Source organism: Mustela nigripes, chromosome 14 (genome assembly GCF_022355385.1).
Source record: "Mustela nigripes isolate SB6536 chromosome 14, MUSNIG.SB6536, whole genome shotgun sequence".
NCBI lineage: Eukaryota > Metazoa > Chordata > Mammalia > Carnivora > Mustelidae > Mustela > Mustela nigripes.
The window spans coordinates 2,004,758-2,030,015 of NC_081570.1; the positions used below are offsets into that span (position 1 = coordinate 2,004,758).

Here is a 25,258-nt window from a genome sequence, read left to right on the forward strand (position 1 = left end):
CAAGCAGGAAAATAATAGCGGAGGTGTCCCAACACGATCACGGTATCAATTGCGTTATCCTAAAAGTTTATGGAATGCATAAGTGGAATTAATACCTTTTACTGGCACCAGAAGCAATTACACGAATTTAAGGCCCGGGAAGGGCTCTGTCTGTCGTGGAGACGGGTGAGGAGTGAGCAGGGGAGACTGCACGGATTGCACTGTGGGAAGGTCCCAGGGCAGACCTGTGTCCTGCAGGCCGGCCGCGGTTCCGGGCCTGAGCCGGGCATCACTTCTCTCTCCATCTGTGTAGCTGGAGCCCCAGGGCCCGGAGGTCACAGAACTTGGCCTTGGAGGCCCCAGTGGGGCTGGGAAGCCCTGAGTCCAAGGGGCTGAGGGGTGCGCCCAGGGCAGCCTGTACCCCTCCCCACCTGGGCTCCCATAGGGGCCTCGAGGGAGAGCCCCCTGGGGGGTAGGTGTCCATGCGTTCTGATACAATCAATGTTTTATGAAAAATTCTATTTTCTGGGACTGGTTCCCAAAATGGATCTGGCTCCGTAGATTCTAGAATGTCCGTCTGGCAGGGCTGACTGTGACAGGGACTGGCCACCCCCTCACCCCCACCCCGGTGCGCAGGAGAGGCCCGGCCTCCCGGCAGTTATGGTAGGGACACTGAGGCCCAGGAAAGGCAGGAGGGGAGGGGGTCCCGAGCTCTGGCTTTCGTCAAGCAGCCTGAGGGGAGCATCTGTGCGCCCGTGTGAGTGTAGGGGTGCTCTGAGTGAGCAGTCTTCTCCCAGCTCTGGGGATGTCCCGGGACCCCCAGTGAGCTGCCGGGAAGACAGGCTGACCCTCAGAGGCCCAGAGCATCCATCTGGGCCCCAGGAGCCTGGGTTCCTGCTTGCCCATGAGTGAGTGACAGCTGCCACTCCCCGGGGAGGGTCGGGCGCCTGTCCTTCCTGCCTGCTGTGGGGTGACATGTGACCGTCCTCCAACAAGCTGCTCTACGGGACACTCCTGGCTGACCAGCAGAGGAAGGAATGGCGTGCATGCCGGAGGGGCTGGGGCCGCCACCGGTCCCCACGCCTCCCTGTGCATCTCCCAGCCGGGCTCCCCAACCCCCCGGGCTCAGTAGCCTCTCTGGAGGAGGAAAGCTTCTCCTGGGCATCCTCCCCTCTGGTCCTGGGGGCCTCTGGAGGAGGGTCTTGGCCTAGCAGCCAGGGGAGCTTTTCCATGGTCAGTTGTGGGGGAAATCTGTTTCAGGATTTTCTCAGATCCCAAACTTGGAAGCCAAGCTCAAGTTCATGGATCCCAGGCCTCAGAATTCCCATGGCCACAGCCCCCCCACCCACCCAGGCCTCCAGGTGGAAGTCCCTCTGCCACACCTGGGCTTTGTCCAGGCAACCCCAGGAGGAGGAGGGGGCAGGAAGCCTAGGGTGTCCGAACTAGAAAGAGGAGCTGCTCCCTTGAGGGGGAGGGGCAGGCCCAGGCTGCATGTGAAAGACCCCCTACCCCCAGGGGGGCCACAGGGCTATGACCCTATGGTTCATGTTAGAGCCCGAGAGCCCCCTTGAAAAAGTGGCCAGCACTCCGGGCTTCAGTGAAGTAGACGTTCAGAGGTTGTTGGGGGACCCTGCAGTGGCCATAAGCCCAGGTTCCCCCCGGGGATCATAGACCTGCCTCCTCTACCATTGCCGGGGGGCACGGTGCACGGTGCCCTCTCCCCACTCCTCATGGGGGGAATGAAGTCAGGCCATGTGGGCCCATCCCTCCTGGCACAGGAGCCACTGCACTCTGCAGGGGACGAGATGTTCAGGGGCCAAAACTCTCCTCGCCCCACGTCCGTGCCTGGATATTTACAAGGTTCAGTGAAAACTGGATTCCAGCCAACTGTTGCGTTAAATGCTGGAAAATGACCCCCCCACACACACACACACACATCTGGGGTGTCCCGGAGCTCACTAGAGATGCCACGGGCTCCTCTCCTGCTGGCTGAGTGCAGTTTTAGACCGAAGACACCGCCGGCTCGGCTTCCTGGCGGGAGGGCACCTCCTGAACTGAGGTCTGGCGGTGGAAACACGGCCTGCAGCTTCTGTGGCAGGAGGGTCAGAGGCACTCGGGCCGTGTGTACGGGACACCCCGCTGGAGCCAACCCGCCCTGGCTCTGGGTCCCCTCCTGAACACCAGCTCCAGCGGTGGTGGCCGGTGGCTGCAGCTCCCCCCTCTGACACACCTGCCGCTGGGCCGGCCCCAGTCCCAGGCGATCAGGAAGCTTCAGGACACTGGGGAAAGGAGACGGCCCGTCATGCCTGCGCTCGCCAGACCAGCTGCGTGTCCCGGGACAGTGTGCCCGCAGCAGAGGATCTAGTGACTGGTCTTTGAGCAGAAGATGCTGTGGACAAGGCCAAGCCCTCTCAAAAGGCCACAAGTTGTGTGTGGGGGGGTGGCGACTCTTTCCCCTGGCAGTCGAGGGGACTCTCGGGGCAAGCAGAGCCCCGTGTTTGGCCGGCCTCCCTGCTCTATCCCCAGCCGCCAGCTCTGTGGGCTGGCTCTCAGCCCTGCTTACTGGGTCCTGGCCAGAGTGCTTTCCCTGCCGGGCCAGCCAGTGGAGTGTCTGCCTCCTCCAGGAGGCCAGGACACGCAGGCACGGGCTCTCCAGCTGGCAAAGCTTGAAACCGAGTTCAGGGGCAGAGGAACCTGGGTTTGGGCCTGGCCGAGGCAGATCTCGGTGCTGCAGATGTGGCCGCCATCTGTGCCCTTGGAGCAGGAGGGTGGCTCCTGGTGGGGGTGCTGGGGCTCTCTGCAAGCCCAGCTGTGTCCCCGACCACTCTATCCCCAAGGTCCCCTGTTTGGGGCCCCGGGGAAGCCAGATGGCACACCTGGGTTACAGAATAAGGACTGGACGGGGGCCCAGTTTCCCACAGTGCCTGGCCCGGATCACTGAGGCCAAGGGCAGGACCCCACCTGTTGGTCCTCTTGTCCCTGACCCCAGGCCAGAGGAAGAAGCGCATCACATCCAGCACCATGTCCAGGCTTTGTCCCCCTGCGCACCTCTGAGTCTTCCTGGACTGGGTCACGCCTGGTGCCCACAAATGGGGCTCAGGGGTCTCGGTGCTGTCTCCCCCTGCTGAGCCAGCAGCTTTCAGAAGCAGCTCTCTGGTGTCAGCGCATGACCTTGAGGGTGGAGACCAGGAGTGTGGACCCAGCGGAGAGGAGGTGTTGGTGTGAGTGCTGGCCTCGAGGGATACCCTGGGAGCCCCTGAGAAACAGGGTAAAGACACCCTGTCTCAGGGCTCACTGTCTGCCGGTCTCTCCTGCAGCCCACACAGGGTCCCCAGAACCCCGGGGCCCTCCCATGCCCTCTGTGCCCACTGCGTCTCTCAATGCCCAGGCGGGGGCGGGGGGGCTTCCCTCCTGACCTGCTGTCCTCCTGGGCTTCTTGCCCTCTGCACGGCAGACCTGGTCTGGAGTCCACGCACCTCTCTCCCGGCTCTCTCCATTTCCCGGGGCACGGTACCTCCAGATCCCGAGAGTCCCAGGCTCCTGCCCTCTTGTGTGGGACCTGGGTCTAGGATGTGGTGGGACAGGCTACCTGGCTCCCGAGGGGTGTCCCCGCCAGCACCACACCCACCTCTCCAGGTAACAGCTTCTGGGGACACCCCTGGACAGTGGTCAGGGTCACTCGGTACCTGCAAAGCCTTGTTTCTGCCTCCAGTTTATCCTCTGGGCTCCCAGCGAGAGGAGCCCCCGCTGTCCAGTCTGTCGGCAGATGCATCTGTCCCCTCGCTGAGCCAGGAGCTCTTGAGGGATCATGGCAGCCTTCTTCATCAGACACGTCTGCTGGCATTGGCTGGGGGTCGGCTCCCCGGAGCCTCCAACCAGCAGGCCTGAGGCCAAGGTGGGGTGTTGGCTGTGGTTTTCCTTGTGCCCAGACTCTCATTGCTTCCTGACCCTGGGGGCTCTGAAGTGGGCTGGGGTGATTGTTACCGGGCTGGCCGCTTCCCCGTTGTCCTGTGCAGGCCTCCTTTACATGCATCAGAGCCCACCCCGTGCTCCCCGCTCCGTGCGATGGGAGAGAACACAGGACGGGGTGCAGCAATGTAGCTCGTGAGGCCCCTCCTTACCTGGAAAGAAGGGGACCCAGGAGGTCTGTCAATGGGGCTGTGGGCCTAGGCTCCCTGTGGATCTTGAGGGTTGCCCTATGAACCCACAGAGCTTCTCTAGGGAGAGATGGGTCTGTGGCCTTGAGCAGGTCCTCAAAGGAGCCTGTAGCCAGAGAGAGGACAGAAATGTGCTCTGCACACTCCCAGGCACGCATGGGAAGCAGATAAAAGTGGACTATATAAAAAAATAATTAAAAAAAAAAAATAAAAGCTCCCCCCCACCGCAGGCCCCATCTTCCAGAATCTGTTGTAACAGATTCGCCCAAGCTGGTTAACGGTATTTGCGGTTTGCAAGACGCTACACGTCCCTGGAAAATGACAGACAACTTATTATCACCTCTCTGCTCTCCCCTGCCCAAACCTGCCCGTGCCGGGCACCCAGCTGCCGGGAGCGGGCGCGAGGAAATTAACGCCACAGAGCTGCCCGCGCCTGCCACCCGCAACCCCCACGCCAGCCCCGCCAGGCCCCGGGCTCCTAGCCAGACTGGGCCATCGCGGACTCTGACGGGGGGAAGGAGGGGGAGGGCCCGCGTGGGGGAGGACAGGGGTGGGCACACACCAGCATTCGGGCAAACCATTTCCTGCAGGCGCAGAGGAATACGCACATCCCGGGGCAGGCAAGTCCAGACGGCTCTGTGTCAACAGCCGAAGATAAATAAGATTTTATCAGCTCAGAATCTGTTGAAACACATCCATCTAGCGGTTCTAGGGAAGGAGAGGCGAGAGGGAGGGCGGGAAAGGAAGTGTCTTTACGTGACCTTTTCTGTAGAATAGATGGGACCCAAGAGTCTTCCTCCCCACCTGTCCAGTGCCTGGGGCCCAGGAGCTACCGGGGGACGCGAGATGGAGCTGTCAGGGGCGGGGGCTCACGCCCTCTTCAACACAGACCTGGTTATCTGAGAAGGCTTTCATCTCCTACAGGCCCGCACCTGGCCCTACCCCAGGTCTGGCCATCCCAGGGCCCCCTCCTGCCCCTGTAGCCCAGCCACCCGCTCAGGGTATAGGGAAACTCTATACTCTTGGGCTCAACCCCCTGCAGAGATGGGGCTGGTCTGTGCACGTGCCCAAGGACATATCAGCAGCCAGCTGGGGATGGCGGGACAGGACCGGGACTGGGGACACCCCTGTGGGAGTGGGGCCAGGCCCAAGGCCGGGGGCGGCCTTGCCCGGTACGCAGAGGGAGAGGCCGCGCGCTCTCTCCTCGCCCAGCGTCTCCGGCGTCGGTACCGCGGACAGCTCCCGGCGGCTCCTCCCCGGGGCGGGGCGACCCTGGCGCGCCCGTCCCCGGCCCACCCGCGCCGCCCCGGGTCTCGCCGTCTTCCCGGGAAACCTCCGCCTCCAGAGTCTTGACACGAAGAACACCCCTGGGGCACCCACGCCCCACTGGGCTGCAGGACCTCGAGAGGGGGGCTCGGAGCCCGGGGCTGCGCCTGGAGTCCTGCTCCATCCTTGCTGGCCGGGGAGCCAAGTCTCCTGACCCTTGTGGGGTCTACAGACCCCTTTGGGGCAGCTGCGCAGGGAGCAGGAGGTCGGTGACTGACTGACGGGGGCCGCTGGGTGGTCGCTCCGGGGAGGGGACTGCAGGGTCTGCACGCCCCTGGGGGCACTCTCAGAACTGCTCGCAGAGGGGCCAGGGACCCTCTCCCGTGGCAATGATCAGGGCACAGAGGAGTCCATGGGTATTACGCGTGGTCAGTCAACGCCCCACCAAAGCCTGGGGAGGTTGGTCCACCGGTTTACAGCGTCCCAGCGGCCAAGCACGAGAGCGGGACCTCAAAGGCCATTCTCCCGCTGCTCACCTGTGACTATGACCTGTCCCCCTCCCAGGCCAGGCCTTTCCTCAGCGCGTCTGCCCACTCAGCCCCCACTCAGGGATGAAGCAGGACCCTCTCTGAGGGTCCTCTGTATGCCCCCTGCAGCCCCAGGTCACCCCTCACGGGACACCTCCGTGGGCCCTGCTGACCCTGCAGGGGACAGGGATGCCCCCGGGAATCCACAGCTGCCTCAGAAGGGCTCGGACCCACTGGCCACTAGCTGAGTCCGGCCAGTACCAGGCCGCGTGGTCTCCAGGTGCCTCCAGTAAGTCTGGATCCTTCTGCAGCTGGAAGGAGTGCTCAGCCCATCTTCCCTAGAGAGTCGAAGGGCCTGGCAGGCAGGAGCCCCCCACAGCACTTGCGGGCTTCACCGTGTCATCCGTCGTGCTCAGGAAGGTCCCTGCCATCCAGCTGAGGCTCGGGGTTGCCTGTGGGGCCCTCCTTCTCCAGGAAGGTCCCCTGGGTGAGTGCTCTCCTGCCTCCACGATGCTTGCCAGGCAGTTCCCTGCCTGACACTACCTGAACGTTGTGTGAGGGTCAGGGACCCGTTCTGAAGCTTCGCTTGGGGATGGACCAGAGCTGGTGTGAACTGACTGGCACCTGGTGTTGCTTTGGGCTGAGCTGGGCTGTTCTGGGCACAGTTTTTGGGCAGGGTGCCAAGCTTATGGCCCATCCTGGTGCTTTGGGGAGTGATGGGGATACTAGAGGTCAGTGGGCACCCCTGGGAAGCAGGGCTGACCCCCACAACAACAAGCAGGCGGCCCCCCACTCCTCTTGTGGCCCCCCAAGCCCACCCTTAGGCAGCCCTGTTTTCCGCTTTCCCAGCCGTGCCTCCCCCTCCCCCTCACAGGGCTGTGTGGAATCACTCTTTCCTGCATTTGAAATAGGTCTGGGGACTCTGCTTCCTCCCAGAGGTGGGGTCTCAGGTATTCAGATATGGGGTGGCAGGCTGCACTGGGCTCGGGGGACCCCGGTGAGTGGGGCACCAGGGGCATCCAGTTCCCATCCGTGATGGGGGCGGGAAGGGCACGTACTGAATTCAGCACCACAGGAAAGTTGAACAGGGCCCAGCACCCCAAGGATGCCATTAGGGAGACCTCAGCCCACGTGTCCCCCCGTGTCCCCTTGGACTCCACTCTGGGGGTGGGTGAGTGTTTCTGGGAGGGAGCCTTGGCCAACTCGTCAGGGGAGGGATGGCTCCCACTGTGGGGCCCAGGGCTTTGAGGGCCCTGGAGTACCCCAGGTCTCAGGCTGTGGGTCAGCCTCATTGCCCTGCGTTTGCCACCCCTTGTCTTTTGTATACTTGGGAGTTGCTAAGGGTATGAGTCCCTGAGGGGCCACAGTGTCCCTTGATGACCGGAGAGGGAGCTCTGGTGGCCAGTGGGGATCTTACCTTTGCAGGATCGAGGGTGTCAGGGCCCCCAGCTTCCTTGGGGGCTTAGACCAGCCCTGCCTCTGCCCAGCAGCTCCGGCACCCGGCCTGTGTTGCCCGGACTACACCGTGGTGGGTACAGGTCCCGCCGTAAACTCTAAGCCCCGGTCTGTGGTCCCAGTCGTCTGCAATGCAGGACATGGTGGTGGCAGACCCCAGCCGGAAGCCTCTGTGCAGCACTGTCTGCTGGTTCAGTACACTTTCCCTGGCTGTACTGCGGTGGGGTGTGATGGGCAACTCAGGGTCGCTGGAGCTTTGTGGGGGGCGCGGGGATGAAGGGGCAGGAACAGGAAGTGTCCTGCGAGTCAGGATAGGAGCACGTGCCTCCGGGAAGGAGGCATGAGGAGCCTGGATGGGTCCCCAGAAGCCAGTCTGCTTGGAAACCCGTGGGTACCCTGTGACCACCATCAGGGTCACCTTTGAACTCACGAGAGCTGGCCAGGGTCTCAGGTGGGGGATGTGGTCCCCTGGACGCTGCTCCTCCCTGGAAAAGGGTCCCAAGTGGCAGGGACTGGAGCTTTGAGGTCAGAGGCCCCCACACCAGTGGCCCCTGCTGAGCTGCAGAGCTCAACCGCTGACACGCTGCTCTAGGCAGTTCCTTCCTGAAGCTTCGGGGCACAGGGGCACCCAGCCTGTCTCACACACGTTTTTCATCAAAATGCCAGAAAAGCCTAACTCTGGGTTTTTAAAAAATGTAATGCTGCAGATTCCCTCCTTCAAACCCCTGCGGTCTGGGGGCTGAAGGTTGACCGTGGGGAGAGCCGGGCTTGGCAAAGCAGACCCGCCTCCCAGTCCCCACTCTCCAGCAGCTCCTCGCTTCCCGGCCTTTACCATCCTCACCCCTAAGAGGGACGTAGTGGTGCTAACCTCTCCAGCCAGAGAGATCCAGACAGGAAGCCCCACTGCGCTCCCTGCGCCCCAGCCGGCCAGGTGCCAGCAAGTGGGTGAGAGGTGCCCGGAGGAGGCACTTGGAGGAAGGATGGCTGGAGGCATTCAGCGAAGGGGCCAGCGGGTGGTCGGAGGGCCGGGGTCGGGGCTGTGGACTGGGGGCGCTGAGCTGGGGCTGGGCCTGAACCCTGCCCCCCACCCCCACCAGTACTCCCCGCTGCTGAAGAAGCTCTACTGCCAGATCGCCAAGACCTGCCCCATCCAGATCAAGGTGTCCAGCCCGCCGCCCCCGGGCACCATCATCCGCGCCATGCCCGTCTACAAGAAGGCGGAGCATGTGACCGAGGTCGTGAAGCGCTGCCCCAACCATGAGCTCGGACGGGACTTCAACGAGGGTGAGACCTCCAGCCCCGGTGCCCAGCGGCTGGGATGCGCCGGGCACCCGGACCAGGGGAGGGCTGGCCTCGCCCCCTGGCTGGAGGCAGCAGTGGCGGGCAGTGCGGGCTCCCCGTTTCTTCTCCCCAGACCCCAGCCGGGCACCCCTCTGAAGCGCTGTCCCCTCCCGGCAGGACAGTCTGCTCCGGCCAGCCACCTCATCCGCGTGGAGGGCAACAGCCTCTCCCAGTACGTGGACGACCCCGTCACGGGCAGACAGAGTGTCATGGTTCCTTACGAGCCCCCGCAGGTAGGCCGGGGCCCCTGCAGCCGGCACAGGGGCTGGGGCCCGGCGGTCAGAGTAGTCACGTCCCCTCCGTCTCCTCCGTCAGCCTGCCCAGTGGCCCCAGCGTCTCCAGTCCTGCCGGGGAGCGGTTCCTTGCCCTCACTCACCACCCCGGCACCCAGTACCCATTTCTGACCACTCGTGCGCAGGTCTAGGTGGGGCCCCCTCGGGCCCTCTCTGGCTGTGGGAGAGAGATGGGTAGGGTGCAGGCAGGGTCTGGAGGGGAGGGGTGAGGCCATCGTGGGAGGTGGGTGGGGTGGAGAGCCCCCCACCCCTGCCCCGGGGCTCTGCTGTGACCTGAAGGCAGCAGCAGGTTTGGGGGCTCCTGTGAGGGTCCGGCTGCAGTGAAAAGCTGGCGGTGGAGTCAAGTCCGGGGGAGGGTAGGATGGGGGAGGGGCTGGGTCGCAGCCCTCCGGCCTGTGCTCCGTGTTCCCCAGGGTGAGTGGGCACCAGGAGCCCCCACCGTTCTTCTGCCTGGCTCTGGCCCCCAGACCGCGCTCAAACCTCATCCCTGTACTGGCCAATCGGACCCCCCAGGGCCCCCACCCGCCGTCCCCGCTCCCATGGGCCGGAGCCCCCAGGATAGCGGGGCTCTCCCGCCCCCTGGTGGCTGCCGTGTGCCAGCAGTTCCGTGAAAGGCCAGGTGTGCCGACCCAGCGGCTGAGTTTTCTCTTCTGACCCAGGGAGACCAGGACAACTGCCCATTTTGTGGTCCTGGGATGCCCAGGGGTCAAAAGTCCTGGCTACATGCCTCGGCTGTCCGCAACTCCCTGGGAAACGGTGCAAGAGCTGGAGATGGGGGTCCACGCGGATGGCTCTGGTCCGCCCCTCTGCCAGAGCAGGGCTGTGCTCCCTTCTGCCCAGGAGAGCCACAGCAAGCAGAACACACACTTGTGCCCACAGAAACCTGTGCACCTGCTGCCCACACCCAGCCTCCAGGGCTTGACCTCTAGTCTGTGTTATGGGAGATGCTGGAGCAACCAGACCACAGGGCTCTGTGCTGGGAGCCTGCGTGGCGCATGGCGCTCTGTGCACTGCACGGATGGACGGGTGGGGGGATGCACGGATGGTCTGGATGGTGGATGAGTAGGTGGGCGGAGGGTGGGAGTGGATAATTTGGACAGACGGACGGACGGACGGCGGTGGACGAGTGCGTGCAGGTGAGTGGGTTGGACAGGTGGGTGGACAGACGGTGGACGGGTGGGTGGATGAGTGGGGGGCAGACGGAGGTAGGACAGGAGGTCGATGCAGGCGGGAGGGTGGGCAGAGGACCACAGGGCAGGGACCGCCTCCACCCCGTGCCACCCCAGTCAGGACCCAGCCCAGGAGCCCCCGCCGGTGTGGTCTGGGGCCCGCACGCCGACAGCCCGGCCTTGGCCCCCCGTCCTGCTCTTGTGTGCAGGTGGGGACAGAATTCACGACCATCCTGTACAACTTCATGTGCAACAGCAGCTGTGTGGGGGGCATGAACCGGCGGCCCATCCTCATCATCATCACGCTGGAGACCCGGGAGTGAGTCTGCTGGGCACGTGGGCGAGGGCGGCTGGAGCGGGGGCTTGGGGCAGTGCTGCTGGGGGCTGCACCTGAATCCAGGGCATGGTAAGGGATGGCGCTGGCCCTGGAGGTGAGTTTAAGGAGGGGTGGACCCCCCCAGCCCCACCCCGGGCCACAAGGGCTCCCTGAGCAGGAGCTGGGCTTCGGGAGGATGGCAGGGGACCTGGTGTCCCAGAGCGGCCGGGAGCTCAGGCGTCCCCTCACCGGCTCATCGAGAGCCCCCTGGATGAGGTGGCCGGGGAGGGTGAGCAAGGCTGGCAGGGCTGGAGGCAGGCCCCCGAGGCTCATGGTCCTGCTGTGCCCCCCCCGGCCCCCCACCAGTGGACAGGTGCTGGGCCGCCGGTCCTTCGAGGGCCGCATCTGCGCCTGTCCTGGCCGAGACCGCAAGGCTGACGAGGACCACTTCCGGGAGCAGCAGGCCCTGAGCGAGAGCGCCGCCAAGAACGGCGCCGCCGGCAAGCGCGGTGAGGCCCGGCCGGGGGCGTGGGGGCGCGGGCGCGGGGGCCGCCCCGGCTGTCAGACAGAGCGGGACAGCCTCGGGGTGCGAGCCACAGGGTACCCTGGCTCCTGCTCCATCCGGCATGACCCCACCCTGGGTCGGCCCCTCTTGAATGGGTTCCTGGTCTCGGGGCCCGTCCACGGTCCCACGCACGTGAGGGTCAGCTCGCACCGGGGGGCGGGTATCCTGCGGGCCTGACCTGCGTGTGGCCTGCCTCCCTCGCAGCCTTCAAACAGAGCCCCCCTGCCGTCCCTGCCCTGGGCCCCAACGTGAAGAAGAGGAGGCAGGGGGACGAGGACGTGTACTACATGCACGTGAGTGGCCCTGGCGTCCTCAGGGCTGAGACCCGGGGCTCTGCAGGCAGTGGACGGGGCGCCCGGGGAAGCAGCTCCGAGGCAGCGACTCTGCGGGCTACCCTCCCCACACATGAGAAGTCCTGCTGACAGGGGGTGGGGGCGCAGACCCCTCCAGGGGACAGTGCGTCAGGGAGCACGGTATCTGTGACCCCACTTTAAATGGCCGCCGCGTGGGTCAGAGCAACACGAGCTCTGCCGGGACGGTTCTTCTGTGATGTGACGCTGATTCCACAATAGGCCCCGGGTTCTCCCAGCTCCCTCTCTGGTGCGTGCCCGCCCGGCACCCTGAGTGTGCAGAGCCCCGGGGACGGGGAGGGGGCCACGGTGGGCACTCACCGGGCTGCAGACCTGCTCCTGGGGAACAGGGGCTTCCCGGGCCGCAGCACGCTAGGGGGCTCTGTGAAAGGCCCCCGCGACCCCGCAGGCACCTGTGCCGAGGGTCCCCGTCTGTGCTCAGGTGCGGGGCCGGGAGAACTTCGAGATCCTGATGAAGGTGAAGGAGAGCCTGGAGCTGATGGAGCTGGTGCCGCAGCAGCTGGTGGACGCATACCGGCAGCAGCAGCAGCAGCTCCTGCAGCGGCCGTGAGTGCGCCCCGCCCCACCCCCGCCCCGCCCCCGCCCTGCTGATGGGGCAGGAAGGGCGACAAGCCCACCCTCCCACCCCGCACACCCTCATACCCCGGGGCCCCCACCTGGTGCCCCCTCCTCCAGAGAGCCTTCTGTGCACCACGCTGTCTGGGCCTCCCACGGGGGCCTCCTAAGTGTCCACTGACTGGGAGGCGGTGGGGAGGGGGCTCAGCACGGCAGCCCCACAGGCTGGTTCCCGCGGCAGGGCCGGCTCTCCCCTCGCTGCTCTGGAGGGCAGGTGGGGGCCGTCCAGCCCAGGTCTGGGTGGGAACGCGGGTGAGGAGGGGGCGCCCAGCACCCGTCGCGGGGAAATGACCAGGCGCCGTCGCTGTCTGAGCAGGAGCCACCTGCAGCCAGCGCCCTACGGGCCTGTCCTGTCACCCATGAGCAAAGCGCACGGGGGCGTCAACAAGCTGCCCTCCGTCAACCAGCTGGTGGGCCAGCCGCCCCCGCACGGCTCAGCGGCCGGACCCAACCTGGGGCCCATGGGTGAGCACCTGGGGCGAGTGGGTGCGTGGCTCGGGCAGGGTAGGGCCCGGAGCGCGCTGGGAAGGCACAGAGCGAGGGTCCGGCTGCGGACAGGGCCGCCCAGCTCGGGGCCGTCGGTGGCTGCCTCGCACCGGCAGCTGCTGTCCACGGGCGGGAGGCACAGCCGGGACAGTCCCTCTGTCCGTTCCCCGCCACGGGGAGGTCCGTACTGTGCGCTCTTCCCAGCCGTGCAGAGCCAGGGAGGCCCGACCCGACGGGCCCTGACAGTCCCCACTGCCACCTGCCTAGGCCCCGGGATCCTCACCAACCACGGCCACACCCTGCCGGCCGGCGGCGAGATGAACGGCAGCCACAGTGCCCAGTCCATGGTCTCGGGGTCCCACTGCACCCCACCACCCCCCTACCACGCTGACCCCAGTCTGGTCAGGTACGTGGGCTGCTGCCGGGTCCTGCCACAGAGCCACTGACCTCAGCCCCCCTCCTGCCTGTCCTCGTGCCCATCCGCTGCGCCAGCTCGAGCCCAGACAGCGGCCGGGGAGGGCCCGGGAGGGAGCACCCAACAGGTGCTTGGGAGAGAGCATGAAACCCAGGGGCTCGTGGGGCGGCCGAGGGCAGGGGGGCGCCAGGCCACACAGCCGAGCGTGTACTTGCAAGTTAGAGCCGGTCCACACGGCCTTCTCCCCGCAGCTTCCTGACGGGACTGGGGTGTCCGAACTGCATCGAGTACTTCACGTCACAGGGCCTGCAGAGCGTCTACCACCTGCAGAACCTCACCGTCGAGGTAGGAGCCCGCGCGCAGGCCGGAGCCCGCAGGCCGGAGCCCGGCGCCCCGCCCAGGGCCCGGCTGTCCTCTGCTTGCTCCCAGCGCCCGGTTTCCTGCTCTCACCAGGGGAGGGGAGGCGGGGAAATCCAGGAAAACACTTCTTCTGAGACCAAGCCCGACCTCCTCTCTCACGTCTGGCTTCCTAGTGAGTCAGCCTTTGAGGCGGGGGCTGGATGGGGCCCCCACTCTCCCTCCCCGGGCCCCTGGCAGGGCGTGGCTCGTGTGGCTTCGAAGCCGCCCTCATAGGCAACGGCCCAGCTGCCTATGATTTGGGGGACAGGCTGTTCCCAAAGCACAGAGAGTTGCCAAAGCCAGAAGGGTCTCGGAGCTGGTGCAGCTGAGTGCCACTTACACGGGGAGAAACTGAGGCCCACAGAAAGCAAGACAGTCCTTGCTGTGTGCCCACAACCACGGTGGGTCCTGGGTTCAGACGGTGCCGGGCTAGAAGCAAAGGACCATGGCCGACCTCTGGGTCGGACAAGAACACTGGGAATGCAAGGGAGTCCCTCCTGAACTGTGAAAGACGCCACTTGCTCGCAGCCTAGGGCTGTCTTGAGCTCTAACGTGTGGTTAGCCAAGGGAAGCTCAAGCCTTGGGAGCCTCAGATCCCAGGGGGCTTCCGGCCGGCAGGGGCTCGGAGCCCCACCCAGTAGCTTGGGTGAAAGCCCTCCCCCTCCCATGCCCACCCATTCCTGCCCGCGCTAGTTCCGGTACCCGGCTTGGCGGGGAGGGCGCAGGGGCTGGGTGGTCTGCTCTGGCCCTTACAGGGCCTGCTGTGGAGGGGCTCAGCCGGTCCACAGAACCCAGGAGCCCAGGAGCGACGTCACCCCTATACGCACATGCCCCTTCTCAGCTCTCCGGGGTTACGGGTACGGACGGCCAGGGCCTCGTGCGTGTGGCACTGGCTGCGCCGTTTCTGCCCGGCGCAGTCCACTGCTGGGGGGCGAGGGGCTCCTGAGCCGGGGCCATTAACAGTGGCCCGCGGCTCCCGCAGGACCTCGGCGCCCTGAAGATCCCGGACCAGTACCGCATGACCATCTGGAGGGGCTTGCAGGACCTGAAGCAGAGCCACGACTGCGGCGCCCAGCAGCTGATCCGCTCCAGCAGCAATGCCTCCACCATCTCCATCGGCAGCTCCGGGGAGCTGCAGAGGCAGCGGGTCATGGAGGCCGTGCACTTCCGCGTGCGCCACACCATCACCATCCCCAACCGCGGGGGCCCGGGCGGGGGCGCGGGGCCGGATGAGTGGGCCGACTTCGGCTTTGACCTCCCAGACTGCAAGTCCCGAAAACAGTCCATCAAAGAGGAGTTCACGGAGAGCGAGATTCACTGAGGAGCAGGGCTCCACAGGAGAGCGGGCGCCGAGGGCACAGTGCAGGGCGGGCGGCGGCCCTGGCCTGGACTGCCCGGGAAGCCCGGCTTGGTCTCCTCTTGCTTTTGTCCAAGACCGCCTGTGGAGGCGGGGCCGCAGGAAAAGGCGAGGCCCACCTCGCAGCACCCCGCACAGCGGGCGTGACGTGCCAGGGCCGGGACCTGTGCCCTGGGTGCTCCCGAGGGCCGGCGTCCCCCACCATGAGCCTCGTCCTCCTTCGGGCTCCGCGGCTTCCCAGCGGGATCCTTCCGGACACGAGGAGCGCCTCTGCTGACGGACTGCCAAAGTATTTTTCGATGTCTTTTGAGTGGCTCCAGGATTGTATCTAAAACGTGTTTATTTTGGGTCGATGCTTCAGACCCTGTCTCTGCCCAGGGCTGGGTCCCTCTGCCGGACTGGAGGGTCAGTCTGTCCCGCACTCTTCAAACCAGCTACCTTCCACCTCCTGCCCAAAGAGGAAAACCAGAACCTCCCTGGAACTGGAGGGGCCCAGGGGCCAGTGCGTTTGCCACGGCCCCTCCCGGGAGGCAAGGACACTCCTGGTCAGTGGCCACCAGCCAACACCCACGCCAACACCACTGGCCACAGCCGCCTCCCTTCGGCGGACAGCATGCTCGTCGGACTACTAGAAATTGTCCATATTTGATAAAATGATTCTCTTTGTACTTGGTGGGTCAGCTTTCATTTTATTTTTTGCTTTCATCCTTAATATTCCCTGCAAAGTTCACCCCACATTCCTGGCTCCCCAGGTCCGTACAAACAAGCTGTGCTAGAACAGAGGGCGAGCCAGGCGAGGGTAGCTTCTCGCTCCGACGCTGGACGGGGCAGTGGGGCGGTGGAGGGGTGGGCTGGGTCCACCTGCCGTGTGGCTGCGAAGCTCTCCACATGGGACAGCTCCGCTCTGTTGGCCGCCCTGGCAAACGGGGGACAGGGCAGTGGGTCACCTTTCTCAGGGCCGCGGGGAGAACCGTTCCCAGGCGGAGGGAGCAGTCGGCAGGAAGGTGCACCCGTTGTGGGGCTCGAGGAAGCCCCGATTGGGGAGGGCCCTCCTGTCCTCCTAGGGGTGGTCCTGAGGCAGGCAGTGGGGCTGTAGGCCTTCACGAGGACCCCCGGGGGCAGCAGACTGGGGGCTGGGGGCCGTGTGGGGCTATTTTCATTTGCAAGGAACCTCATGAGCCTTTGTGGTCAGCACATGACAGACCGAGCACTGTGTCCGCGGAAGGACATGCGGCCACAGAGATGCCGCCTTGTTCCAGCAGGCGGGAGAAAAGCCGTGTGTGGCTGTTCCCAAGCTCAGCCGCCCCTGCCGCGCCTGCAGAACATGGGTGAGCCCCTACCCCCGCGGGTCCCCGCCGACGCCCCACGGCGGCAGGCAAGCCTCCAGGCCGGGGAAAGTGGACGCGCAGCCCTCGCTCCCTTTAGGTGTGTTCTTGCTGCCCTGAGCCCCGCGGGAGGCGCCTTCCTCTTCAGGCCGCGTGTTCACGGGCGTCCGGGATTCCAGCTCCGTCCGCTCCACACGGGACCAGGAGTGGTGGGAAAGCGCCAGCTCCCCTCCCTCGGGTCCGCCCTGGGAGGAGGGGTGTGTTCCTTGCTGCGCGGTGGTTCAGAGCCCGCCCAGCAGGGGAAGGGAGCCCCAGAAGAGAACCGGGCCAGCCCCACCCCAAGCCCACCCTGGGGGCCACCTCCAGACCAGGACTTCGCCTTGGAAAGCCGTGTCCGTTCCTGTGGCCAGTCTACACGGACCGACAGCATCGTTTGTGCGGATGTGAGCGGCTGCGTCTGGGGCGATGCCGTCCACCCCCGCCCCGCACCGTGCCCTCAAGGGACCAGCTTCCAGGGCTGTCCGCACACCAGGAGGCTCGGACCCTCGGCCGGGGCCAACCAGGGCAACAGAACCTGCTTGTTCCAACGTGCAGCAGACTCTGCTCCCTAGCCCAGGGGGGCCCTGTGCCCATGGGGCTCTGCCGTCTCCCCAGGGAGGTGCGCACTGCACTAGAGGACCACGGTCACGGGCCGCGGACTCAGGGCTGCTGGGGGCTGTGTGTGGCTGCCCTGCCACCGCTTTCTCATGTCACGCCTCCCCACAACCGCGAGACCGGGAAAGAAATACACTGTCGTGCTCTTGCCTTGGGCGTCAAGGCTGGGCTGGGGTCTGGCAAGTGCTCCTGTGGCCACACCCTGGGGCTCCCCAGTGGTGCCCCCTTGTTCCACCAACCCGCTGGGGTCGGTCCGCAAACCTGGCTGGAACCCGGCTGGAGGGGGCAGGCCCAGGGCTCCGCTGGCTTTGTCTCCGAGGCGCTCCTGTGGGCCCAAGTCCGGCAGGAAATGCCATAGGGGCCCCACCGGGTGCCCAGGAAAGGGCTGGTGTGCGGCAGGCAGAGCCCCGAGCATCAAGAGGGGAGGGAGGAGGTCATCCTCCCGCGGAGCCGCAGGCCGCACACGCCATCCTGGAGCCTTTCTCCGTGCTGCGGAGTGAGCATCTTTGGGGAGAACAAGGCACGAGAATCACTTAAGAATCGGGCCTGCCGAGGAGACGGTGCCAACGGTCGGGAGCAACACGGCGCGGGTCTGAAACTCCGGGTCTGCAGAACTCCAAGACCAAGAATAAGCCTTGACGGGGCGGGGGGGGGGGTTTCCAGGGGCGAAGGGGCAGGAGGGACACTCTGGCTGGGAAGTGGCCTGCAGAGGGAGGTGGGCCGCGCGCCCACACAGACTCCGGCCAGCCTGGGCTCCGGCCAGAGAGCACGCTGTGGCCGGGAGGCCTGCGCCCCTCACGGCTCCCCACAGGCTTGGTTGCGTGTGAAGTTCGTCGCCAGGGCTGGGCCACGGGGGAGCGGTCATTTCCATGGCCCAGGCCCCCCGCATGCATGGATCAGGGACAGGTCTCAAATGCAGACGGCCACCTCTCGGTTTCCATAGGGTAAAGCACTTTAATGCTCTAAGGTTAAAAAAAAAAAAAAAAAAAAAAAAAAAACCACCACCCATTTTTTAATGTAATTGATGCTCCTTCAAGCAGTATTAATGGATCTACTCCAATGATATTAACTTTTTTTGGTAATGTGATCTTGGGAAAATGTGTTATTTTTTTAGCTGTGTTTTGTGGGAAATTTTGTTTTTGTAACATAATAAAGAGCACATTCCGAAGGCGGTCTCGGAGTAACTCAGAAGAGAACAGCACGCATGCACCAGCAGCTTCCCGCCGGCGGGGCCTGTGGCCTGCAGCAGCCCCTCTGGGCACCTCCGGGGTTCCCGGTGGCGTGAGGCCGTGGGTACCGCAGAGCCCCAAGCTCAGGCTGCCTGGTCCCAAGAGAGACCCGGGCGCCCACACGGCGTTCTGTCGGCGCAAAGCTGCCTGACCTCACCGGCCTGACTTCGGCCTCGGCCTCACGACCCCTCATCCACGGGGCGGCCGGAGGTCTCGACTTCGGAAAGCTCACGCGGGGGGCGGGCAGGCCACTAACAGCCCCCCAGCTGCCTGGAGGCCGGCACGTTCACGCTTCTCTGCAAACTTGGAGCTTCCGTCTGCCCCCTCGGGCCGGAGCCGCGCGGGTCGGCTTCCCTTGCGCTCTCCCGGTTCTTAGCTTCCTGCCCTTCCGGGCTGTAGGAGACGGGGCGATGCCCCTGCAAACTAGGCCTCGTGAGTCCGCTCAACCTGCGGGGGCCCAAGTCTTTTAGACATTAGGCTAAAACTAGGCAGAAGAGAAAACACCCAAAGGCCAGAAGGAGCCATCCCCACACTCTCTGGCACTCATGGAGGCAGGGAGAGCTCCACGGGGACCCCACAGGCAGGCAGGCCCGGAGAGGCCAGGAGGGGGGCCCCAGGAGGAGCCAGGAAGGGCCAGGAGGGGTCCAGAGAGGCCGGGGAGCGGGTCAAGAGGGATCTGGAGAAGCGGGAGGCCAGGGGGGGCCAGGGAGGCCGGGAGGGGCCGGGAGGGGTTAGGTGTACCAACCGGGGCCCCAGCCCCACCTTTCTGGTTGGGCCCATTGATTCACGCAGGCTCCTCTGAGCCAAACCTGCTCATCCCGTTCCCACAATTGTTGTCTATCCCAGGCCCACTGGGGAGGGCTGAGCGGACCGTGCCCTCACCCCATCACTGGGACAGGAACCCCAGCGACACGCCCACCGACACCTCTGGACTGGAAGGGAAACGAGGGAAGGTAGCGTCTGAGGAACAAACACGGGAACGCTTGCAGCACAAGGTGCTTCCGTATCTTTGTTCAGAAACATTTTTTTAAAGTAGGATAAGAACAACACAGCCAGTCACTACAGATATAGAAAAACGTCTCTCCCGTGTCCACTGCATGAGGCAAAAACGACGATCCGGGTAAAAGCAGACTGGCTACCCCACAAGGCGTGCATCCCAGGAGGAGGAGGAGGCCTGGCGGCACCTTCCCCGCCCCCGAGGAGAAGGGCGTCCACTCCTCTCCCCCCAACCTCCGAGGACCAAGTCTGCACGCCGGCAAGAAGACGACGGACTTTGACGACGCGCCGGGACATCTCTGGGACCTGGAGGAAAGGTGCCCTCCCACGCCTGCCTCCTGCGCAGATGCTTCCAGAGGACGGCCTGGTTCTCAGAACCCTGCGCTACAACTGCCCCAGACACCCAGGGAACCCTGCAGCCTGCTTCTTGCAAGTGACCTTTAGCTTGCAGTGTGCCCAGCCACCTCCAGCTCTGCGCCTCCCCCCGAGACAGCTTCAGCTGGCCCTGCAGGGCCCACCCAGCCGATCCTGCCCTGAGCCCCGGGCCCCACGCTGCAGGGGCTCCTGCCGGAAGCGCCTCCCTCCCACATATCCAAGTTCCTCCTGTGAACTTCCCCAACCTTGAAAAGTTCTGAGACCGTGTCCGAAGAGCTCTCGGTACCCCTCCCAGCGGGGCCTGGCCGGGGTCTAAGAGAGCGGGAAGAGGCCAGCGCCCCAGCCGGAGACGCCCAGGGGGTCTGGAAGGTGCCCAGAGAACCGTGCACCTGAGGACGCGGTGGCCAGACCCGACCGGAATGTGCGAACACTGAGAAGGCACCGTGTGTGTGCAGTGAGCTACAGTCGGCGCTGGCCCGAGGCAGGGCCAGGTGCTAAGCACGCAAGGCAGGAATGGAGCAGAGCACTAAGTCAGGTCAGAAGAGACCTGTGGGATGACATCCGAGGAAACCCCCAGCAGGACGGCAGAGCCTAGGACAGGCGCGTCCGGGCAAAGCAGAGGCGAGGGCAAAGCTCCAGGGAGGAGCCCACAATGGCAGCAGATGAGCCGCCCGCTGCTTCGGTCCTCTTCCGCGGGCCAGGGTGCGCCCGTCCTCACCCATGCTGCTGACAGGTGACCCGCTGCTCTGCGCGTGCCCTGCCTGCCTGGGATTCCCTCTCCGACATTCAGCTTTGCGACTCAGAGAGTAGAAAAGGGCCTGTCACTGAGGAGGCGTGAGAGCAGAGCGTATTAAAATACTGAATCTGAAAGTCCACTGAGCACGCGTTTCCGTGTGACGCCTCTTAGCCCTTCGTCAGAGCGGAGAGATTCGATTCGGCCCCCGTCTTCGTCAGGACGCCTCGGACTTTCTGATCCGCGTCTCACATTCCTTTACTTGCTCCTCAAACTGGGGTGGGGGGTGCGTCCTGAACGGACCCCCAGCTCTTGGGGGGGAACACCGCGGTCTGACCTGCACAGAGGGCGCTCCCCAGGGCAAACGCTGTGTCTGGAGGGACTTCTCCCAGCGACGCGCTGATGACATCCATGTCACATGTCACAGGTGAGCCAACGCTGCCAAGGCCAGCAGCCAGCCTGGGGGGCCGTTACCGGAGCATCACTGCGGGGCCCTCTGGCCAGAAGGGAAGCGAGGTGCACGTCCACGATGGGGGTCCTCATCTGACTTCCTCAGGAGACCCAGGAAGCTGCTGGGCACAGACCGCTGAAGGCAGAGCCGATGGACCTTCCCCAAGGCACGCCCGGCGGGTCTGCTCCGGTGAGAACTGCGGAGCTGGCTCAGAGCGCCTGGGAGGGAACCGAGCCTGGGCTTGCCCTGGTCCCTGCCCCCTGCACCACGGTGGGAAGCACATCTGGTCAGCCAAGCCCCGGGGCCAAGTCCTGCACCAGAGTCTCTTGGGGACCACACCCCTTCGTGCCCACCGGAAGCTGGCAAGTTCCAAGGCCAGCAGCCACGCGGCTCGCTACAAGCAGGACAGTGGCCCGCCACGCTGTCATCTGGATGCTAACGCCTCAGGCACCGTGTGAGTTTTATAATTAGGTATCTGGCTGTTCACCTGCTTGGCAGCCATCCCTCTTCCCAGATCCTAAGCTCAGCAGTACAAAGGCCATTCTGTTTTATCCCTCAGTAAACACCCCAGGCCCAGCCCGCTCCTGCGGAACTAGGAGCCGTTTGAGACGCTGGTCAAGACACAGTAATGGGACCCGCACTCCCTGAGTCTCAGAGAAAGCAAAAGCAGTTCGGAGAGGCTGGGCCCAACGTCACAAAGCCGGGGAGGGGCAGAACCCGGTTGGACTGAGCCTGAAGCCTGAGCGGCGCCCGCCCCTCGAGACCCCGCTGCCAGCAGGCATCTTCAGAACATAGAACACTCGGACAGAAAAAGCCAGTGAACTCTCACTTCTGGAAATGAGAGATCATTTCGAGACTGCAGGGTCTCAGGCTGCAGGCTGCTTTTTGGAAAAAAGTACCCTGAGTATGAGACACCGTTGTATGTCCTTGAAAACAAAAGTCACTAGGAGGCTGCTGGGGTAGCATCCGCAGACTGAAGGCTGGCCACCGCCAGCGCCACCCGAGCAGGACAGCGGTCCGCCCGTCCAAAGCAAGTCTCCCGCAGAACTTCCCTTCCCTGAAAATCGCCGGCACACCCGGAACTCACAGCACGGGGTACAGATCGGCCTGGAAATCCCAACCGTGTTTTTCTCTACGGTCACGGACCACCCTCAGGCCTGGCAGCTGGCGCTCAGAGCCTTATGCCTGGAGACAAAAGGGGTCGGGCACGTGCCTTTAACAGGACAGCACAAGGCCCAGAAAAATACATCCACCTCCCAGTCTGTCAGGGCAGATGGGATCTCTATCGGTATTTCTCAAACTTGAGTAACACGCAAACACCTTCTGAAGGCAAAAACTTCCTGCGTTTCCAGCACTGACTTCAACTATTCTGAATATAGCCTACAGAACATAAAAGCAGGTATTAATTCCTCACGTAACTATTAAACCAAAACTAACTTGTAAAACCAAATCCAAAAATCGCAATACCGCTAAACGCAGAACATGCGCACTTGACACTCTGTGGCAATGAGCAGCCCCGCGGAGAGAACGCCTCCCAGCTGCTGGTGTCCCCGAGAGGAGTTCCCAGGGCCACCGGCTCCCAGCTGAGGACTCTGGCCCCCGCCCCCACTTCGCCTTCTCCGTTCCCACCGCCACAGGTGCTCCCCTCACAGCACAACGTCAGGCCGATCAGAGTCCAGGTGTCGATGCCGGCGGACGCCACCCTTCGGTCCCTGGAACCACACCACAGGCCTGAATGCCGAGTGCTCGCCCGGCGGTCAGGAGCTACGACAAGACGGCCATTTGTGACTGAGCACGGACTCCGAACGCGGCGCTGCAAACCAGCAGGAGCTCCCACTTCTGTAACATGGCAGGGTCCCATGGCTCCAAGTGGCCAGGCCAGGGCAGGACCCCAGGGGAGTGGCCTGAGTCTATGCGGCCCCTAGAGATGACCAAATATGGTCTAATATTCAGATCACCAAAATGTAAATGCGGAGTTATGAAACGTTTGCAGAAAAATCTTGGATCTCAAAGGACACCCCACCTCGAGAAGCAGTGTCCCTTCCGTCATTAAGCCTTCCTGTCCCTGATTGGCCAAGAGGTCAGTCCGGAGGTGAGGTGGCCCTCTGGGAGAAGCACTCTCTGTGTCCTTCAGAAACGGCCCTGCAGTGTTTCCAGAATTCCTTCCCATAAGTAATGGTCAGCCCACAGTTTCTGAGTAAAAAGGCTATGACTTAAGAGCCCAAGCCTCTCTTACGGAATACTGAATAAGTCCGCTTCAGATAAAAGTTGGTGACCTCACGGCCACCGTCGGACGCGAGCGCCGGCAAACGGGTGTTACAGGTTTGTGTCGACTCACCCTACGGAGCTCAAGATGGCTTTTGATATGCTTAGAAATTAGTGCCCGATCATCATGTCCAGGAAGCCGGAGGGGCTGGGGGTGGGGAACACGCCCAGCTTACCCGGTGAGGCAAACATTACCCTGAAACCAAAACCACGTGAATACGCCATGAAGAAGCTCCAGAGAACCCTCTCATCAACACGGAAACATTCTTACCAGGAATTCAGCAAACGGAACCCAACAATGTATAAAAAGGGTAATACAGCACAATCAAGCGCGCTTCTGGGGGAAGGCAAGGCTGACTGGGTATTCGTGCATCGTCTGAACTGATGTAGAAAATGCATTTGATAAAACTCAACATCCACTCATCACAAAAACGCTCAGTGAAGAAGGAACAGAAGGCGAATTGCCTTCTCGTAAACGACCAAGGCCGCCACCCTGACGGGGCACAACACGAGGCTCTTCACATGCCTCCTCCACATCTCAGGGCAGGTCCCCGCCAGCGCAATGGGACAAGAAAAGGAAAAGCAAACCAGCTAGGAAGAAAGAAGAAAGTCGTCCCTACAGTGAATCAACAGAACATGGGAATTTAGTGACGTCGTAGAATACGATTTCTTACACGAAAATCAATCAGATTTTTATACACTAGCAATGAAACAATGAAAAAAGAAAATTTAAAAAGTGTTAACTGTAAAACTAAAATGGCCAGCTGCTTTTACCGGCAAAGGATGGGTTTTTAGGGGGGCCCGGGTGGCTCCGTTGTTAAGCCTCTGCCTCTGGCTTGGGTCATGATCCCGGGGTCCAGGAATTGAGCCCTGCATCGGGCTCCCTGCTCAGTGGGGAGCCTGCTTCCCCCTCTCCAGCTCCCCCATGGCTTGTGTTCCATCTCTCACTCTGTCGTGAATCTAAAAAACAACAACAAAGAAAGATGGGCTTCTGGGGAACAGCCACCTGGGACAAGCATGTGACGGGGAAACCAGGGGCAGGTCTGGAACAGAAGAGAGGTCCACTTTATAGAGGAACGGGGAGCTGGGAGGGCTAAAGGAAGGGTCCACTGTAGCAAACTGGGAGCTCAGGGTCTGCACTGTGACGGTCTCTCACTGGCTGGGCTTTGGGGGTGGGGCGCGAGGAGACCCTCCTTCCTGCGGGGGCCGTAACTCAGTATCCGTGTGGGGGAGCAGCAGGGCGTGGGACTGCATTTCGGCCAGGTTTCTCTTTATCAATCTCCACCAAAGTAACAGCTCCAATGGCTCCAAAACCATCTGACAAGACGTGCAGGAGATCTAGACACGGACGAGTACAGAACAGTAAAGAAGAAAATCCGCAAAGACCACAGTAAATGCAGAGCTGGGCGGTGACGCTAAGGTGAGGGCGTCCGTTCTCCCCTGATGCAGGGACTCAGAGCGATCTCCGTCGCAGTGCCCGCTACGCACCGTGAGGCCAACCATCCAGAGCAGCCCCAGCAACGGGGAAACGAGCCGGAGGACTCACGCCCTTACTGGACACCCCAGGAATCCGGGTGCAGTGCTGCTGACAAAGTAGGGAAGCTGATCCGAGCAATGCGGGATGGATTTCTGACGGTCACCTCGGCAGCATCCCAGTGTCTGCCCTCAAGGCAAACGACTGGCCCCGGTTAACCCGCCGCCGGCCTCTGCGGAAGCACAAGGCAGGGCAGCCCAGCATGCCACGCACCCAGCAGACAGTAACAATCTGCTGAGCTCCTTCCGCAGCCGACAGCCGTCACCCTTGGGTCTGAACCCGCAGGGGACCCGAGGGGGTCTTGGGGACAGGGGAGGGGGCTGGCCAGACAGGTTGTTCAGTTCACAGAAATGCGTGGAGCGCGGCCCTTGTCCGTGTGTGGCTCTGGTACGAGGGTGTTCATTCCACGTGCGCTACGCTTCAGTTAAACCCGGGGAAACTCGCAGTCAAGGGCGTGCAGGGAGCATCATACGTAGCCCACAGTCTCCGCTTTGCCAGCGGTCCAGAAACGCGCGGACTTCAACATTCATGGACGTGCTCAGGCGACAGACAGCCCTTACTGTACACCATCCAGCGGGACATTTTCAGGATGGGCTGTGGGTCAGGTTGGGATCACACCCTCCTAAGGGGGTAACTGGGATCCGATCTCCGAGCAGTTCCGGCTTCGGGGGACAGTCACCGGTGGACAGGCGCCGTCAAACCTGGCAGCCAGGCCGCGCGACGGGACAGGCTGGGAGGGGCCGGCCCTGCTCCCGCGCTGGCCCGGCTGCACCTGACAGCACCAGCGGGCCCCGGCCACCCTGCGGACGGCTGCGGCCGCGCGACCCGAACGCCGCCGGCTCCCAGGCTCCGGCTCCGCTGCCGGCCACGGCTACCTGAGAGGGGCTCAGGTCGCACTCCGCCGGGCGACGCACGGGGCAGGGCCTGAGGCACTCAGCAGGCCTCCTAAGCTCTCCATTCCGGACACCCCAATCCAAGTCCGCGG

At 63.5% G+C, this 25,258-nt stretch overlaps 1 protein-coding gene across 4 annotated transcripts in view; it reads left to right on the forward strand.

Annotated features, from left to right (window-relative positions):
- TP73 (tumor protein p73) overlaps positions 1–25,258 on the forward strand; it is a 71,025-nt gene extending 45,767 nt beyond the window's left edge. For all 4 annotated transcript variants that reach the window (XM_059376802.1, XM_059376803.1, XM_059376805.1 and 1 more), the window contains exons 5-14: positions 8,482–8,668; positions 8,843–8,958; positions 10,397–10,506; positions 10,870–11,012; positions 11,273–11,361; positions 11,861–11,985; positions 12,371–12,519; positions 12,808–12,946; positions 13,207–13,300; positions 14,337–25,258. In XM_059376802.1, the coding sequence (XP_059232785.1) occupies positions 8,482–8,668; positions 8,843–8,958; positions 10,397–10,506; positions 10,870–11,012; positions 11,273–11,361; positions 11,861–11,985; positions 12,371–12,519; positions 12,808–12,946; positions 13,207–13,300; positions 14,337–14,675 (1,491 nt within the window). In that variant the 3' untranslated portion in view covers positions 14,676–25,258. The remainder of the gene's footprint in view (positions 1–8,481; positions 8,669–8,842; positions 8,959–10,396; positions 10,507–10,869; positions 11,013–11,272; positions 11,362–11,860; positions 11,986–12,370; positions 12,520–12,807; positions 12,947–13,206; positions 13,301–14,336) is intronic.